Source organism: Barbus barbus (genome assembly GCF_936440315.1).
Source record: "Barbus barbus genome assembly, chromosome: 36".
Classification (NCBI taxonomy): Eukaryota; Metazoa; Chordata; class Actinopteri; order Cypriniformes; family Cyprinidae; genus Barbus; species Barbus barbus.
Genome location: NC_136714.1, coordinates 18,165,239 through 18,186,012, shown reverse-complemented (window position 1 = coordinate 18,186,012; position 20,774 = coordinate 18,165,239). Strand labels below are relative to the sequence as shown.

The following is a 20,774-nucleotide window of genomic DNA, read 5'->3' as shown; positions in this document are numbered from 1 at the left end:
CCTTTGCCTTTGCTAGTCATTCTCTTTTCAAACTTGTTTCAGACAAGTTTCCTGAGCACTCCAATCTGTTATTAACATCCCACTGGAGTCATCCCACTATTTGTTTTATTTTATTTTTCATTTGACATTTTCTTTTCCATTTTTTTTTTTTTTACTTTTGTCTCTATTTAAAAAGGTTACTGCTAAACATTCATAATACAAGTATTTTAGTTTGTGCATTTTCATTTCCTTTTTTAGTATTTCTTAAAATAATTTAATAAATAGTTTAAAAAATGTACTGCTAAACAATCAGAAGTTTTTATTTTATTTTATTTTATTTTAAAGTTATTATCCCTAACCCCAGTATTCAGATTGAAAGCATAACCCTCAACTGTCAAAGTGCTTCAGTAAATTGAAATAGACATACAGTACTTAATTATTAATCATTTGCGTAGATTTGTCTAGCAAGGTTTGCATATTGATTTTAAAAAGTAAGGATTTAAAGTTAAGTATTTTGACAATAATCTAAGAATTCTCTCGAAGAACTTCTACAGATTTTAAAGCATTTGGACTACATGAGAGCTACATTTTGAATATTTGGTCTCACATGTGTAAAGGTCACATAAGATACCCAACATCTCCCTACTGTTTGTATGAATGAAGCTACCGCACACCACCTCATTAGTGGAGATCCTGTGGGTGTTTAATGGGAAAGCACAGGAATAGCATGTCTGATCTTAAAGTACACGCTCCTTGGTGGCAAATGCTCAAATGTGCTTTCAAGATTCCCAGAGAACCATCTTTACCCTTTTATGTCAACTATGTTAATTTGATAACCCTTGTGTTGCAATTAAAGTAGCACCGCTAGCCCAACAGTTGATTTACTCTAATAATTTTTATGAGCTGGGGGGCGTTAATTGGTGTGTTCCATGAGAAACATGCTTTGAGTCTTGAGTCATCTAGAGATGCCATGTCAAGAGGTCACAGAGATGGATGCTCTAAATAACAAACAGCTGTCTAATTGGATCAAATCTGTCTAATGAGCATTCTTCCATCATTGAGTGACAAACAGCTGAAGTGCCTTATTTGCTTATTGCGGTATATACATTAGTTCAGTGACAGGATAAGGGAGGATGCGGCCTCCCTCTCGACCTCCTGTAGCTGTCATGGCAACCACCTGCTCTCAGCGGGAGAGGAGCCCTGAGCTTTCACAGCAGGATCAGAGGCTAAGATTTCTGTTTGTTACAGGTACAGACTGAAGATGTCACCTAATATTGACAGATCTGCCACTGTAAGCTGCATGTTAAAGAATTGAATGTATTGTGGGTGAATAAAACGTGCACAGAGCAAACCTGTTTTAGTAAGATTGAGAGTAGTACTCAGTGCGCCAGTGCCATTACCTTGATACAGCAATGGATATATGGATAGTTTGAAAGAACTTGGCATTCTATGCTCTATCAAAAAGTATTTTGGTTATTTGTTCGGTAATTTTTTCAAATATGGTATACTTTGATGTCTCATGACTTTGTCTAAAGCATTAGAGGCACAAAATCCATGTTTTTATGGGATAAATTTTATGCCAAAGGTACTGCAGTCACATAAAAAAAAAAGAAAAAAAAAAAAAAGCATGAAACCAAAATGTAAAAATGTATTGCACAGAATTTAAAGGGCTAGTTCACCCAAAAATTAAAATTCTGTCATTAATTACTCACCCTCATGTCGATCCTAACCTGTAAGACCTTTGTTCATCTTTGGAATACAAATTAAGATATTTTTGATGAATTCCGAGAGCTCTCTGACCCTCCCGTAGACAGCAAGGATCCTAACATGATCAAGGCTCAGAAATGTAGCAAGGACAACGTTAAAATAATCCATGTTACATCAATGGTTCAACCGTAATTTTACAAAGCTACAAGAATAGTTTTTGTGCGCAAAGAAAACAAAAATAACGACTTTATTCAACAATTCATCTCCTCCGTGTCAACCTATTGTCACGGTGCACACACGAGGGAGGACACAGGAACACGCAGACGAGGATATAACTTAAAATAATAGTCTTTACTGATGACATCAAGGCAGTGCAAGACAAGGCAGGGCAAGACACAGACAGGAACACCGGGGAGTAACGAGTAGACCAGATGAAATCAAACTGAACAGACAGGACTATAAATACACAGGTAAATCATAGATAACGAGACGAACACGGCTGGACAAGAATTAACTAATTACATTTAACAAGGACAGGAAACAAACCAAATATGGACACATGAGGTAGGAACACATGACACACACGACAGAGGACTGACACCTATAACACCATTTTGGAGAGTATCGAAGGGCGGACTTAACCAATAGGCGAGGTAAGTGGCCGCTTAGGGCCCTGGGGAATCAGGGGGCCCCATCTGGTATTTGCGAAACATACTTGGCATATGCACCAGTATGTATTTGTGTTATGGAGAGCGTCAAATGTTCACTCACTCACCACTCAGAACGGTGAGTTTTTGTCAGGTGGAAGCTTGTGAATCCTCTCACCATAATAACGTGTAGATAAGATGTAAATAAGAGATTCATTGTGCAGAGAGCTTATTAACGGAACGTCGTGAGATTGCGATTAAATTAAGTGAGTGACAGCTTTTAGTGATTATAGACAGAGCGCTCTTTGTTTTGACAGTCTCAGAACAGATATATACACCTCTGTAAAGAATGATTGTGTTTCAAGTCATAATTTTATTTGTCTTGACTGATTGTTTTGAAACATCAAGCCAGCCCGAACTATAAATGCAAATGAACTATAAACTAAAAACGTGTATACATGCACGAATGCAATGACTGGAGATTTTCACTTAATAGATTACATTTTCTATTTGTTTCTATTTGTCCCTATCGTATGCCTTAAGAACACTTGGAATACGGAACGAGTTGCATGAGATAATTTTTATGATATTTTAATCCTTTTTGTAAAAGATTGAAGAAGTTTACAATTCATTAAATGGACAAGTGCAAGCATTTTTTTAAATAATGTCTTCTTTTGTGATCCGAAAAAAATAAGGTAGCTTAATATGGCTTTAGAATAGCATCAGGTTGACTAATTATTTAGGCAACTTAAGTTGTGAAGGGGTAATAGTTATAAGAAATAATATAGCTATAATGAGAGAGAGCTAGCGAGCAAAATAAGAGTTAGGCCTAAAAGAGCATATAGTAATTGTGTTGGGGCCCCATACCTGAAATTTGCTTAGGGCCCCCAAATCACTAAATCCGCCCCTGAGAGTATCAAACATGTAAACAACGTATGCAACGTATGTTCGCAGTTACGTTATTGATGTTGTTTACGCTTTGATCTGAACATAAACAATGTATCCGCATGCATTAAACAAATGTTTCATTTAGGGAAGCGAGATATTATTGGACTGATATCGGAATCGGGCGATAATGGCTTTAAATGTAAATATCGGCATCGGTCCGATATGAATATTTATGCCGATATGTCTTGCCGATAAGAGGAATACGTTAACTCACATGTGTTCAGGGTGTGCTAGTGATTAGATCACGTAAGCAGTGTGGCTCATTCTTGAAGCAAAGTTTTGTCTGAATGATGATTAAATTCACTCTTTTGGATCTCTGCATTTAATCTGTGAAAGCACGTTTGGTGTGTGATAGAGTAAACAGTAATCCCACATGCAGAGGCAGCAGTGACAGCCTCCCCAGGGTCCTAAAGCCCGTTCGGTAAGGAGTTTTAATCTGTAGGGTGCGCTTTTGGCCTACTTCTAATTAAATTAAAAGTAAAATAGCCTGCCCTACAGAAATAACATTTAGACTGGTTTCTTTTTTTTGTTAACACCTGTTTGAGTTTTATTTTGTGGAACAGTATTACAAAACAAAAATCAGCTGTACAAATTTAAAACCCACCCCCAAACCATCCCACCCCTTGGTAGACTTAAAAAAAATAAATCAATAAAATAACATTAATAATAATAATAAACACATTAATTAATATTAATAGATAAACAAATAACAATAAAATAATTTTTACAAAGATTTTATAAAAGAAGACATTAAAAGCTGAATGCCATTAATGAACAGTTTTCACGTTAGATCCATGCATACGAGAAGTAGAGAGTTCCACTGAGATAATGTCCAACAGATACACAGTCCAGGTTCGTCTGTCCATTGTGTGAGGAGGATTCCAACGGTTGACAAGCTATTTTTTTTTTGCTGCTGTGAGAGCAGCTAACAGTAAAGATCTTTAAGTTGGACGGACAAGGTGAAGTCCCAAAAGTCATTCATTAAAAAATGGCGCGGAGTCAAACATATCTCAGTACCCAACAAATATGATAGGTCCTGTGAGAGCTGAGTCCAAAAAGGTGAGAGAGAGGGGCACTTAAAACTTAAAACGTGCTTAAAACTCCTTGGGAACAGAGATTACACTTAGGAGAAGATGACAGATTCATATAAAAACATTTCATTGGAGTCAAGTAAACCCTATACAGCAATTTCCAATAAATCATTTGGTGATTAGGGTTTTTAGAAGACAATTTAAACATACCCCGTACCAGATCGGAAAATAAAACATGCACATCCTCATTAAGATCTTTAGCCCAAACAGTTGTAATAGATAAAGGTTTGTATGAATGCTCAAGAAGAAAGAGATAGATGACTGAAGCAGAGGAGGGAGATTCCTCAGAAGGAAGGATTAGTTTGCACAAAGGGTGAACAGGCAGTTGAGAGTTCCAAGGCACCCCTTATGACCGTAGGGCCGATCTAATGCACAAATACATAAAAAAGGAGGTGCCTGGCAGATTATATTGAGTTTTAAGATTCTGGAAGGATTTTAAACCACTATCATCATAGATATCGCCCAGAGTGTTTACTTTATTAAGAGTCCATTGCGGACAATGAAATGAAGTACTGTCTGACAAAAGGTTAATTTTTGTGGAAAATAGGCTAATGCCTATGCCATTTTGTAACTAGTTGTGAACGTCTTTCAACATCCCTCCATGTGGAGAGGAGATGCTATACAATGGGACCAAACCGAGATTTACACTGCCTAAGCGGAACTCCCGAAGATTGCTCTCCAAGACACAGAAGCGTCAGGATCAAACCAAACTGCTAAAGGGCGGAGGGAAAAGGCTTGAGCATATAGTCTAAAATTAGGGAAAGAAAGACCTCCATGTAATCTACATCGTTGTAAGGTAGTCAGTTTAATACGAGGATGTTTCCCATCCCATATATACATTGAAACACATGCATGTAGTTTATTCCAGTTGCCAACCGGGGGAGCGAGAGGAATCATGGAAGAAACAAAATTAATATGTGGAAGAACATTCCTTTTAATCACCGATATACAGGCCTGAAAAGAAGTAGGAAGACGAGACCAATTTTCCAAATCTGAAGATACTTTGGCTAGAATACCATTATAGTTTTTTGAGACGATTTTCTGCAGGGAAGGAGAAACATCTATCCTCAAGTACTTAAAGTTATGAACCAATGGAATAGATATAGAAAGGGACATGGAATAAATTTTAGAATTGAGGGGAAGTAAACATGACTTACTACAATTAATTTTAAACCCAGAGAGAGATCCAAAATGGTCAAATAAATTCAACACGAGGAATAGAATGTGACGGCTTCTCCAAAAATAATAAGATATCATCAGCAAACAAAGAAATATGATGATGAGTATTCCGTATATTTATGGGAGAATTAGTTTCAGATTGTCGGACCGCTTGAGCTAAAGGTTCCAAGGATAGGGCAAATAACAGAGGAGAAAGCAGGCAACCCTGATGAGTACCTCGATGTATAAAGAATGGGTTAGAGCGAACAGCACCTGTGAGAACAGTGGCTGCTGGATTGGTATACAGAACCTTTATCATATTTATGAAACTCGATCCCAGACCCAGATGCTGTAGAGCTGCCCATAAATAGTTCCATTCTAGCTGGTCGAAAGCTTTCAACGCATCTAGAGATAATACTGCGCAAGGGGAGGACAAACTATTATTTTAATGAATAATATGATATAACCTGCGTAAGTTATCCGAAGCTGAGCGTGATTTAATGAATCCTGTTTGGTCATGATGAACTAGCCTATTCATAAATTTCTCTAGATGACGAGATAGTACTTTAGCATATAATTTAACATCAGTCCCTATCAAAGAAAGTGGCCGGTAACTAGAACAGGAAGTCGGATCTTTATCTTTTTTTAACAAGAGAGAAATAATAGCTATATTTTAATAGATGGGTGAAATGAGCCTTGAGTAACTGAAACATTTATCATATCTAACATGAGGGGAATTCTGCCCTGGATCTCAGTAATGAATTGAGTTTGGACCTAACTGCCGGGATTTTACTGAGTGTATTGTCTGAGAAACAACACTGATTATCTCTAGTCAGATTCTGGAGCTGTGATTCCAGTTTAACTATATTTTTGTGTCTGTTTTTCTGAAGGAAAGAGGCATATGAAATTTGAGTTATTCCTTATAAACCCTTTAACTGCATTCCAAAGTGTTCGAGGATCATCCACTGAACCTTGGTTAATTTCAATAAACTCAGCAAATTTATTTCTGAATTGACTGCAAAAACTTTCATCCTGTAACAATTTAGGGTTAAATCGCCATCAAAGATAATCTGCACAAATTTCCATCATGATCTGACAAAGATAAGGAACCGATATCGGCATCATGAATAGCTGAAGATAAAGAAGTAGAAATTAAAATATAGTCAATTCGCGAATAGGATACATTTACACTGTTTCTGATTAAATAAAGCAGTAATTAATGTCATAAGATAATGAGTATGTTTTGATTTAAAGGTTAGAAGCTATAGCTTGCATGAAAAAAAATCACAAACATGACACTTGTAAATTAAATATGTACTTTATATGTACTGATTTATTCATTGTGTAATATTGTTTATATATATATATATATATAAATCATACGCTCTAAAAGATTTTCAGAATTTTTACAACTCTTTTGCTTTAGACCATCTACAAATGTTAAATCTTAAAATAAAATGTTAGGGTGAACACTGCATCTTTCTGGGAAAAATAATGCAGTGATTGATAGTTTATTTATAGTTATTTTTAAAGCTTCTATGTACTGTCAAAAAACCTTCATTGTTGATTTAATTCTAACAAGTAAGTTCTTGTTAAAAACTAACCAAAATTATAATTATATACAAATATTTAGCTTGTTATTTCTCCACAGGAGAGACTTGGTGTTGCTTCCAAACAAAAAGAAATATATCAGTATCGGTATCGGCCACAATGAGTTGAAAAATATCACCATATCGGATATCAGCAAAAATCCAATATCGTGCATCCCTAGTTTCATTTATGGATATATTTGCAATGCTACCTATTCTGGTGTTTTTCCCTATACATTATATCCATTTTTAATGTTTATTGTTAGAAAATTGGAAAAAGTACCCCAAGTCTATTTACAAGTATTTAAAAGTAATTTATTTAATTTAAGAACATAAATGTTATAATTATATAAATTATAATATTTGTTTTATTTGTATATTATTATAGGTCTATGTTTATATAATATTTTACACAATATTTGAAATTACTTCTACATACAGTAATGGTGTCTTTTTTTTTTTTACTTTTTTTTTTTTGCAAATGTGAAAACATCGTTTGGATTTAACACAGAAAAATTAACTCAGTTCATTTGATTTAACGTAACTGAAATGTATTGAGAATCTCTTCACAGGTCGACTTGACCCACAGATTTACCGTATCCCAGAGTTCTTTTTCTCCTGTTATATGTCTGTGGTTGTATAACAACACCCACACACCCTATATGCATCCACAATGCTGCGGTGGTTGGCCATGTAAAGAGCCTCATCTCAGTGAATGTTGTGGAAGGATGAGCAAAGCTTTTCTGAGCAGCTGCAGAACCAGGGGCCAAACTGGAGGGTGGGGATCAGGCAGCCGTGTCTGCTCGAATTAGTCCATTCTTGTGGCACGCTTTCGCTCTCTCTCATCCCAAGACCGCCTCCTTCTTTCACCGTTCTGCTTCTTGATCCAGCCATAAGGAAATCAGAAGCAGGATTCCTGGGTATGATATGTGTCGCTGCTTTAACTCACATCCCTGTGAGAGTTTCAGTTGATAATCCCATGGTAGTCTAATCTTTACCACATTAAAGTTGCGTTTAATCAGCCGTGACTGCTCAGCGAACTGCATATTTTTTTACTTCTGGTTTCAATGCGCAGCCAGTTCAGCGGCCTCTTAAAGTACCTTGAGCAGAGGTTAAAGACTGTCCTTTCATATGAGGTAATAGAACACGATGGCTGAAATGTTCCCAAATGTATATGCGGATATGCTACACGTGATCCCACGGGAGGTCTGTGGTGGTCACCGTTTGCAGGCAGTGGAGTGTGAACTGCCCTCGTGTGCAGTAGCTGTCATGTCCGGGTGACGCTGTGGTTGACAGACAGGGCTTCTGACAAGAAAGTTCAAATGCTCCTCTAGTTGCTGTTGAGCAAACCTGCCACCTGATATACTGTGACATGTGAGCCAGTCAGGACAGGACAGGATGCTGAGTCAGAGATGCTCACTGAGTTCAGCCAGGGAAAACTTTACAAGATGGACGGACGGCTGTGATGAACAGTCAAATTAGAGGGTTTGAAATGACTTTCTGAGCTTCCTCTCGTGTATTTCTTGGTAGATATAGTGCAGTGAGATAAATGTTGTCTGTTCAGAAGTGAGATGATTTTCATTGTCTTTCTCATTGCCTGTTGCCAAGTCTTTGTCTTATTTTTTTCTAAACATTATTTAAACCTAAAGTTTGCAATGTTTTACATTTTAAATTCTATCCTAGCTTAAAGGGATAGTTGAGCCAAAAATGAAAATTCTGTCATTAATAACTCACCCTCATGTCATTCTAAACCCGTAAGACCTTCGTTCATCTTCGGAACGCAAATTTAGATATTTTTGATGAAATTTGAGAACTTTCTGATCCTGCATAGACAGTAACGCAACTGAAAACTTCAAGGGCCAGAAAGGTAGTAAGGATATCGTTAAAATAGTCCATGTGACATTACATTACATTCAACTGTAATTTTATGGAGCTAAGAGAATACTTTTTGTGCGCAAAGAAAACAAAAATAACAATGTTTAACATAAAATGTTTTCTTTGTGCACAAAAAATATTCTCGTAGCTCCATAACATTACGGTCCTTACTCCCTTTCTGGGCCGTTTCAGTTGCGTTGCTGCTATGCAGGCTCAGAAAGCTCTCGGATTTCATCTTAAATATCTTAATTTGTGTTTTGAAGATGTGAAACGACATGGTGAGTAATTAATGACAGAATTTAAATTTTTGGGTGAACTATCCCTTCAATATGTAGAGACAGTCAGTTATTTGTTGGTTGACTCCCTCATAAACTAGAAATTCAGGTGCTCTGTAGCTTTCAAAAAAATTAGATTTCTTTGAACCAGCCAACACTGAAATAATGGCTTAATGGTTTGAGTATGGGGCGGGGCTCTGTTTAAGTATCCGACCAATGGCAGAGAGGGGAGTGTTTGTGAAACCTGTTTGAAAACATTCATTATTCTCCACAAAGTATTGATTAATTTTTCATACACGCTGTGCTAGAGGTTTTGAGATTTGGGTGGCTCTTTAAACACAGCCACTGATGAATGAAAAAATGAGCACTCATCTTCATTACCTATAGGCTAAAGAGATTTGTGTTTTCATTGCCTATGAGTTTAAGAATGATCTAATAAGTCACATACTGTATATGTACCCCGTTGTTCCCAAGGAGATCTATATATTTATTTGTGGATGATACAGCTTGATGTCTTGGTTGAAAATAGTATTTATCTGCAGTTGCATTTCTCATTGGTACTGTCAGTAGATTATAGATAGATAGAGAGAGAGAGAGAGAGAGAGAGAGAGAGAGAGATTGATGAGTTGATGACAATGAGCTGACTCCTTTTTTTATTTTTCCTCTTGACAGAAGAATGAGCTTCAGGATGCTTTGCTGGAGAGAAAACGGCTCAATCGTGAGCTGTTTAGTCACATCCTGAAGGCCGCACAGTACGAGAAGGTAAGAGATGGTCAGCATCACACGCCAGCTGAGCTCATCAGATCAATGGCTGCTCATTACTGTACATGGCTCTTCTAGGAACATGTGCCCAAAGGGCTCTTCTCTGCATCTCATAGGCAGTATTGATCTTATCGCATCCCTTTCTTGTCAATATATCAACCTTGTTTGTTTTGACCTGATTTTGTTCAATGAAACTGAATAGGGCTTTGCCTGTATGCATTTATTATGGTTTGAAATCGGCCTCCGTGATATGACAAGCATGCCCAAATGCACATTAGAGATAATCATAAAGTTAAAGATTTAAACTTGATCATACTATGAAAGGAATCCAGTGACACCCGAATAGGGATATAAATGTGAGTAGCAAATCTGCTTAGAAGTGGATATTATTCACACTGGATATTATTCAAGAAGTGGATATATTAACACAGGACTGCTGAGAGTGGCATTTCATGGCACTCAATGTGTTAATAGTGTCTTTTTTTTTTTTTTTTTTGCCAAGCCGGCATGCCACGGTTTGGCAGTCTCTTTCCGAATAATCCACAGGCTGCTCCTCTCCTCTAACAGCAAAAAGGGCCATCTGTCACAACCCCAGACAAGCGTCTGAGATAAAATGTCTTCTGTTTAATCAGGTAGTGCTGTCCGCTCCCATTCCCAGTCCCTCAATGATCAAAGGCTCATTTCCCAGCATTCAGCGGTGCTAACAAGGCTGAGGAGAGTGGGTAAATAACAAGAAGTAGGACGGGTCAGTTTGTCACACGCTTTGGCACCAGGCACAATCTCATATACCAATCCTAGATCGATATGAGATGCGAATCAACATCCCTGTTTCTCTCAGCCTGAACGGATGAAATGTGTGCTAATAAATGAGAGCGAGTATGGGCGTGTGCCAGAATGATGCTTCCACAAGTGTGTGATATATTGAGTGGTACATTTTGATTGGTAGATGGATTCCTGTTTGACTGTGTCCTGAGTTGACCCTCTTTTGCACTCATCAGGTGATTGGTTGCGTTTCTCTGAGCTCTGCCAGCATCATGAGTCAATGTAAAATCAAACACATTTTTGAACACAAACTTTATTTTTAGATCTGTTGCCTTAGATACAAATCACCTGAATTTTTGTGCCGCAGAGTTATGTTTCAAACCTTATAATGAATCACTGCACCTTTTAGAGTGAAAAAGAACTACTGAAATAATCTATCAAAATGATTAATTCTGTTTCAAAAATATTCTGCTTAGACCCACACTCGATGTGCAATATGCTCTCACGGTCCATTGTAAAATGCATTTAAGCACTGTTGCAGAGTCAGCCATTTTCTTCCCTTTGTTGTAGTCATAATTAAATGCCCAATATCTGAAGTCTGATCAAGGTTCCTCTATCAACTCTGCTTTTCATTGTTTAAGTGACAGTTATATAAATTTAGCTGGATTTTTGTGAATTAGGACAGTTTATATATCCTCATTTTGTTTCCAACTCTTTTACTCTGTAGGTAAAGTCAGACTATGATCAGCTCAGAAAGGCTTTTGGTTGTGTGAGTCAAGAGAGAGACTCTGCCAGACAGGAGAAGGCTCAGCTCCAAAACAAACTGGAGAACCTTGAGCAGGTCCTGAAGGTAAGATCATTATTGGATATTTGTTAAATAGTAGTTTGATAATCGATTCAAATCCAACCAGCAATCAATACATCTTGCCGATATGCTTCTCAAACTTCAATCTTAAGAATAGCAATCATTTAGAGTTTTGAAGACAGAGACATCCTTGCAAAATACTGTAAACTGATTGTTTATTATATCATTAAACTTCCTTTTCCCCATGTCAGCTTTTCTAATATCTAATAAGCAATTTGTATTGTTTAAGATCATATTTCCTAATGGTAGGGTCTTGCTTTTAAAGGAAAAACTGATACCAGCTGAGATAATAATGTTTCATTTATCTGAGTTGTTTCTGTCAGCGTCATGTTGCTGACTCATTGTTCAATGAAAAGTGTTCCTGCACTTGTCGCTTTATTGACTGCTTGTGTCATGTGTCTCGAGAGGAAGAAAGCTCTTGTAACAAGAAATCGACGGCTCATCTTTGAAATTAAAAATATGTATTTATCTCTCCTACCTTTCTTATTATTGACTATGTGATAAATGATTACAGAAGTGATGAGACGAGACAAAGAAGTAGAAATAGTGTAGCAGCAAGTCGAGGAGAAAACAAGGTTTTCTGTAAAATTTCAGGATTCTTTTTGATGTTGTTTGAAGATGTATTTTGCTCCTCAGAAATGCATAATCATTCCAGATAGTGTTGCAGCAGCTGGACTGAAATAAAAGATTTTCTTTTAAAGAAAAAATTAAGCTTTTCTGTCTGAATTTCCGTCTGGAATGTTTCGTTTGAACTTTCCGTCTATTTTAAATCCTAAATTCTTAAAGGGATGGGTCACCAAAAAATAAAAAATTCTGTCATTACTGAGCCTCATGTCAATCCATGGCTTTTTAAATGGAACCAGAAAGAAGATTATGTTTTGATAAAATACCCCAGTGATTTATTAGTATTTCCCCCCATGCAATTAAAGAAAGTGAGGTCCAAAATAACATTAGACAATTGTGTGTACAGAAACATTATTCAAAATATCTGTTATGTTTACAGAAGAAAAACATGGTTTGAAATGACATAAATTTAAATTGATGTAGCTATGTAGCATATGCTTTTTATTTGCTATTATGTAGCTAATTCATTTTATGTTCGTTTGCACATTTGTTCAAAATAAATCAATAAGTAAAAAACAAAAAGCAAAAAAACTAAACAAAAAGAGTTGTTCCTGTCCTCTGAAACTCTTCAGCTGCTCCTATTTTAATGAATATGCAAAACATTGAGTGTGTAGACATGTGAGTGTGTGAGGTGTGTATGTACACTTAAAACTCCACCAAAGTCATCAAAGAAAAGAAAAGAGGCTTTAACTCCCTTGAAGAGGATGGAGATAATAACAGTGAGAGAAATGGGTAGAAAAGATGAATCTTAGACCTTATAAGCTTAAGCTTTTAAGCCTCACAACACATCTGATATGTTTCCGTCCTACTCCTGTCCAGTTTAACTGCATCTTGAATAAAGGAGAAGAAAACCTGAACCCAAACAGTCCATTAGACATTGTTTATTGCTTTTTATTCATCAGCTTTTATTGTGACGTTCTCGGTTTTCTGTATGTTCACAGAACATGTTGTATTTACCAAGTGCTTCACCATCAGTGGCTGTTGGTGTCATCACTCAATGTCACTATTGCACTTAATGTGTCTATTAAAACGCCTGTGTGGTTATTCATGATGCTTTTTTCCCAGATCTTTGTCCACAGCCTGAAAACAGCAGATTAGAACAGTGATCAATGGTTTGTTTTACAATGTATCTTTAAGAAAGCAGGCGTTTCTACAAATGTTTGTCACATGTCCTAATTCTAATTTCCTTTTTTTTTCTCCCTCTTTCTGTTTTTCTTTTCTTCAGCATATGCGAGAGGCTGCAGATCGGCGGCAGCAACTGGAGGCAGAGCATGAGCAGGCCTTGGCTTTCCTCAACTCCAGACAGCAGGAGATCAGCCTTCTGCAGAAGGTACAGTAAGAACCTCAGTGAACCTCAAACATGCCTGCACACACGTGTGTGTGTGTGTGTGTGTGTGTGTGTGTGTGTGTGTGTGTTTTTCGTTAACTACAGTCACTGTATGTCCCAGGGGTTGATTTTTATTTATTTAACAGATTGTATCCTTTGAAGGTTAAAACTGTCTTGCTATGTTTCAGATCCCTTTTATGTATAGATGTTTAATACTTAGAATATGTAATATCCAACCAAGCTGTTATTTAGTCATTTATGCCGACATGTGAATGTTATTTTATTGTTAGTAGGGCTGCAACAAATTATAATTTTGATAATCGATTAATCCAGCGATTATTTGAATGATTAATTGACTAATTATAGATTATTTCACAGATTAATCAGTAGGTGTTGATCAATTATTCAGCTTTTGTAATTCATTAATATTGAGTTATACATATTCTATACTACATTCATACATATAGAGCTGCTTTATAGCAGAAAATCAAATTGTAATAATGTGACACTGAAGATGTCTTTTGCTCCTCAGAAATGCATGTTCCTGAAGTAAAAGATTTTCTTTTAAAGAAAAAATAAAGTTTCTGCAATGCTATATAAATAAATGAGATGTGACATACTGGATTGCTGATTGCAGAGCTGGTGCAAACATCTGCAGCACTATAATCAGATGCTTTAACTGCTATTTTCTCACCGCTGGCATCTTAGTTGTGTGTTTATTATGTTATTGAGAGAAAAGCTTGCAGCACATATTTACATATTTATTTAAACACTGCTGTCAGTATGTCCGCTAAACTGCTGCTTGTGTATATCAAAGTTGTTTTTACCTTTAAACTACCTGCAAAACTACAAAATCACACTCTACTGGTTCGGCTTCATTTGCACATCTCATAAACATGTCTTCTTCTATTAGACTGCATGCATTTGATTCAGTTTGATTCAGTTTGAGTGCTGAATCAAACTGCTTTATTGCAGGCCTTTACATTACATCATATGAGATCAAATGACTATTTGTTTTAATATTTGTCGGCATTTTTTTTGTCAACAATGTTGACTAATCAATTCAGTCTTAATTGTTAGTTTATGATATAAAAAAATCTTTTAACTTTAAAAATTTCTAGCTATGAAATTGGATTTAGCAAGACAGAGGAGATTGAAATGAATGCTTTTCACAGCACAGATTGCTACCATGATCCAGTTCTGTGCCTCACGCCATCTTATTCAGTCTGTCATTTATTATATCATATCTAATGATCATGACACACCATCATTTTTTTTCCAGTCCTTCCGCAGAAGTTTACATTAGGATAAGGAAATATTCTTCTGACATGGAAGCAATAGATAGTCTGGCATAGTAGGGCTGGATAAAATCAGTGCAGTCACATAATAGGATCATGGCTGCAGAACTGTTTGCTTTTCTTTGTGTCTGCGGCCTTTCAGGAAGGAGCAGCGACAGGCAAACAAAGCAATTAGAGCCGACAGCAGACACCGCATCAGTGCAGATCCCTAGGGAGGGGTTTGACAGAGCTTTTACCTCACTAACATACACTACACAGGCATATATGCACAAATTACTTGCTGATACAACTTGCATGGCAATCATGGCCTGTCTGTATCTTTCAATTTCCTGTTTGCCTACAAACAGATAGTTTTCATTGTAATTTTACTCACTTATGAGTAACTGCTGTGAACTGTGACTCACAGTTTTGCCCTTCAAATACTGAATTTCCCCTCTGGGATCAATAAATCTGTCTGAAATTAGATAAAGTAGCTTTGCCAACCAAATCTTGGCAAACCTTTTAGAATCAATGTGAAATTATAATGTTCTACTGACGTTGCAGTTACTTTCTGAGATTTGGGTTCATCGGGTTTGAGTGAATGGAATCGCATTTGTACAGCTACGCTAATATGCTATCTCATATTTTCAGGTTCAGGCTGAAGCTGAAAAAGAGCACGAAGACGTGGTGCATCTGCTAGAGGTAAAATATTATCTACTTGCTTTCCTTCTGTCCTATGGCATCCTACTATGAAAAGTCTAATTTACACTCCTGGCTTGGTCAGCAGAGTCTGCCGTTCGTGCAAAAAGAAACTGTCTACCCAAATTATCTGATAAACGTAGAAGGGACCGATGCAACCTGTCTTGATTCCCTATGTGTTTGGTAAAAGACCTCCGTGTCTGACAGTCAGTCCAGTCTGAGAAGCTTCTGCTTGTCACGTACTATCAGATTGACTTTCGAGGAGAACTTATGTCTCCTATGGGGCGTCCTTTCAGAGTTTCCTTATTTTTATGACCTTCATAATTTTTGCTTTTCCCATCTTTAATATTGCGATTTTGTTTCAAGCCATTCAGTTGATCCTTTTTTTCCATTGTTTTGTGATATTTTTCATCTCTGACCCTTGTCATTCTGATTTATATATTGTTTTCCTTTTGTGTTTAAACAGAGCCATATGGACAAAATGCAGGTACACACACTTACTCATTCAGAGATTCTTTTGTAACCTTCCATTTCAATTCGTTTTTCTCATGGGAGGCATACAAATAACATGCACCAGGGCACTTTTAAAATAATAATTCAATTATTTGTCATAATTTTTGTCATAATTTACTCATTCCAAACCCATCTGACTTCTTTCAAAGGAACATTTTTGATTAATTTATTAATATTTTCTTCCATATGAGTGAATTGAGGCTTTCCAGCTTCAAATAGGACACAAAAACATTATAAAAGCATAATTAAAAGTGGCCATTGTGATTTATGCTGTGCATTACATTTTTTGACACTAGTTATGGCTTTGTGGGAAGAACAGACTGAAATTTAATTAATTTTGAAAAACATGAGGGATGAGTAAATAATGACAGAATTGAAATTTTTTGGGTGACCTGTCCCTTTAAAATCATTGCATTATTATGTGTCCATTGAGTATATTTGCTGCTACACTCATCTTTGTGGCCGTGAATTGTTGCTGCTAAAGAGTTAACAAACGAAGTTTGTTAGAGTTTAACAAACAAAATGAAGTTCCATCAGGTCAGGTCTTCTTTGCATCAGGTCTTTTGTTGTTGGGGTGAAACTAGGACCTGATGAAATTATGTGACTGTATCAGTATTAAGGTCTGGTTAGATAATACACTTAAACGCGCACACACAGTATTTATTTAAACCTCTAATGCCTTTGCCACTAAAAAGTGTCTGTTTTTTTTTTTTTGCAGCGTCTCATGCATGAGTTCTCAAGTTAAAACTAGGGATGTGTGACACAACTAATATCATTATTGTTTAAAGATTTTGTATTTTGTACATTTTGTATATGCCCCTTAGGATATCAGAATAAATAGGCTTCTAATAGAGGAAAAAATAATTCCATTAACATGTTGTTATTGTTACAGGCTGTGCATCCAATCTTTATAGCATTTTGTCGCAAATTTATGTAAAGCTGGGTCATATGTCTAATAGCAGGGATTTTAATACTGTATTTTGCCCAGTGTTTGTTCAGTATTTTAGGCTGGTAATCACTATGCTGCTATATGCGTTTACAAAATTGTCAGTTTTTCTTTTCAGCCATGTCAAGAAATTTTGCATATTGTTGGGTGTAATTTTGCATATTGCTGGGTCCTATAACAAAACCATTTGTAAACTACTGCTACAGTTCAGTGAATTTCATCTGTGCTTTTATTCCGGTGTATGATATAAACAATTTTATTTCATTGTTTGTGTATTTCTTTCTTGTATATTCCTTACCCTGGCTCTCAAAGGTCAAGGTTCATGACTTGGAGCAGAAATGCTGGACACAGAGTGAGCAGTGCAATAGTTTGTCGAAAGAGCTGGAGAAATATCACCTGGGGTCTGACGCGGAGGATACACTCAACACTGACTCACAGGAGAAAAACTTGTGCAACAGTTACAACAGCCTGCAGCGCCAGGCCGAAAAAAGTGAGTGAAGCATTTTTCAAACAGATGGGGGTGTATTTTCTCCCACATGAACCACAGACATTTCAGAATGTTGTGAGCTGTTTTTATAACACCTTTCTAGAATTTCTGGCATTTCTTAAAATGCCCCTAATTTAAATAAAAATGCCTTGTTTTTTTTGTCTTAATAGCTTTTGTCATGCAGCACGTTGCATTTATCTCATACATTAATGTACCGTGGTAAAATCATAGTGCTTTTTGTAAGGGGAAACATTTAGACTGCATAATAGTTTTTAGTAAATAGAGTGATACTTAAAAAGTTTGATACTTACATGTTTTGTGCATCATGATAATCTTCACAAATTAACACAACTTTTATGAATTTTGTGAATTTGAATTTTGAAGCCTAAATACAATCACCATAAGCTAGACCTTATTTCAAGCATTTAACCAAAAATCCATTCAAAAAAGCCCAGTCTTCAGGATGATGGAACCAGAAGTGCTAAAATGTTAACTCGTTTTGTCATACAAAAATGCATCATCCATGAAGCACTTTATCCTTAAATACTAAAAGAATACTACTAATAATAATCATCATTATTATTATTATTAGAAAAATGGAAGGTGAATATTTGCTATGGATTTTTTTCAATGATGAAATTGTCAAATGATTAAATGTTTGATACTGCCAGTGCCAACCATTAACCTCTAGTGCTATTTTAATAAATATTAAATATAGAATTTTTAAATTACAAATGTTATTACTTATTATTTAATTAATGCATGTGTAAATAAGTAAATCATATATTTTAACACATCACTTTAATTACTTTCATTTTAAATAAATATATTTAATTGCCTTCTAATTTTTTTTCCATAGCCTTATTTAAATCCATTTGTTCAGATCCATCCTATTGTTCAGTGATAAACGTCATTGATTTCCATTGTAACGCATGCTTGCAGGTGATGAGAGATTTGACGGATCTCCACTGGTCTCAGAACTGCCCATAGTACAGCAACATAAGAGAAATAATCCAGAGCAGCTGTCGGTCAAACCCACCGTCCAAACCCAGAGTCGCTCCAGCAGCCCCGTGCAAGCATCCCTCTCAGAGGTTTGTCATGCGACTCGGCTACACTGTGATCATTCGGTTAACCCGTTGCCACGAGCGGATAACAGTATCTGTTTATCTGTCTGTATTTTACTCAAGAGAAAAGAAATGTGCTCATTTCATGCTTTTATAATTGGTCTCTCTCTCTCTATAATTAGATCCACAAATGACCTCATATCAGATGTTGAAGATTGTCTGATGCTTTAGGAAAGAAAGTCAGTTGTTTATGTGAAAACTCAATCCACTGTTCCACTGAGAGCTTAGATGTCCAAAGGAGACATGTATGGAGACAAAAAAATAATTTAATAATTAGGTGAAGTGTGCAACTGTTTTGATGTTAAAATATCTCATCCTCTCTCAGCTGTAAACCATTTGTATGTTGATTTTGCAAAAACATTGCATTGTGTAAACACCACGACTCGATGCTGCTATCAAAAAAGATGTTTGAGCATCTCAGCCAGCTTAACACAGCACAATTGGCTCAACCATTGACAATGACAAAACCAGTTCAATTTGGTAATGCTTTCACCACCAAAGAAATTGCGCACTTCAGCCTTATATTTTCCCTGGGTATGAGATTGACATCAATGCAAATAGGTAATAATCATGTCTGCTCTGTGCACTTAATCATACATGAATCAAATCATCCATGAACACATGCATGCACTGTGCACATTGGGAGCAGGACTGGAAAAAATGGATGTTATGTAATGTAGAAAATGAATCCTACATATATATCTTTATTTTATTATTTAGCTTTTAGGGAATCACTCTTAAGAGTTGATCTTCATATGATTAATGGTTATTAATCAGAATGTACAACTTATGCCTTGTTAACGACTTGTCCAGCAAGCATTAATAACAGCAGTTATCTCTTTAACAATTTTGTTTATTTCACTCGCGGCCGACGATAAAAAATAAACAACTAGTTAACTCAGTTTTAAGCTAGCTCTCAGGTTTATGAGCTTTAGGTAACGCAATCTTTTTGGCAAATAGTTACGACATGTTAAATCACATAACACAGACAAAGATTTCTTAATAAGGTCAAAGTTTTATTCACTATTCTAACACAACATTAACAGACAATTTAACATACACACAAATGGGAGCGAGTTGTTTATATCTGAAGAGAGAGAGAGACTTAGGTTTGAATGCTAGCTTTTCGACCTGAGGAAACTCATAGACAAAGAAGTATTTTATCTTTACCCTCAGCGGAGAGATATCCCGGTTTCAGTCAATAAAGAGATTTGCCTTACTTGGTCTTTCAGTTGTTTTGATCGAGCTCAGTTCAGGCTTTCTCCGGTTCAAATTCAGGCTTTTTCCTCAGGTGAATTCAGTTCTTTGCGGGCTGCGTTTGGATTGGCTGTTCGGTCGGTCGCGTGACCAGCGCACTCTTCAGTGGTTGGTTGTCTCGTTCTGACGTAATGAAGTTTAGGATTAAAGTTCTTTGAAAGTTTAACTGAGTCTTTGTGTTAGTTGCTTTGCTTCGCCGTGATGTTATGGCCTGAAGCGCTTGCCGCGTGAGCAGAACGAGAGACTCGCTGGCGTGCGTGTCCTCCTGTTGTTTTCAAACTCTCCAACTCCAACTTCCTGAGGTTGAGTATCCGTTTTTAACGGGACGATTTGGGGTCCGCCTTTTTGGGCGCGTGGTCCAATCGAAAGAGTCTCTGTGGGCATTTGGGCCAATCGCAAGTGTAGCTGTGAGCGGAGCCCCGCCCTGCGTAGCTGCGTGTTTTGCATACATTATCTGGTCAGTTATTCATCACATAAAACAAATTATTGCAAGCAAGTTTCTATCCGTTATTGTAACCACGGGTTGATAAAACGGATCATTTTCATTCAACCATAATATTCTTCATAAGGTTAGCTTTCTAAAGAAACCAAACACTTATATTTTTGATATGCACCAAAAATACACGTGACCACAGAGGATATTACTGGGTTACATACATTGATAAACAGATCCTCAAATTCTAAACGACACAAATAATAAGTGAGCTAAACATCTAGTAATCAGGTAACTTATACATTCTGGATTTACCATGGATTAAAAATAATGCAACAGCTTATAAATGTCACAAACACACTTCTTAATACATGTATAGATAATCTGTCTATAGTGTTTCTTTTCTCGAGTATATTTTGCTTCACATAG

The 20,774-nt window shown here is 36.5% G+C and overlaps 1 protein-coding gene across 1 annotated transcript in view; it reads left to right on the top strand.

The window, feature by feature from the left end:
* Window positions 1–20,774, top strand: part of LOC306856176 (RIMS-binding protein 2-like) — a gene marked incomplete at both ends in the record, with an annotated part of 89,755 nt that overhangs the window by 22,676 nt on the left and 46,305 nt on the right. Inside the window, 5 exons of the mRNA XM_079395259.1 lie at window positions 9,942–10,031; window positions 13,508–13,612; window positions 15,538–15,588; window positions 17,357–17,534; window positions 18,474–18,622. Coding sequence (XP_079251385.1) covers window positions 9,942–10,031; window positions 13,508–13,612; window positions 15,538–15,588; window positions 17,357–17,534; window positions 18,474–18,622 — 573 coding nt within the window. The remainder of the gene's footprint in view (window positions 1–9,941; window positions 10,032–13,507; window positions 13,613–15,537; window positions 15,589–17,356; window positions 17,535–18,473; window positions 18,623–20,774) is intronic.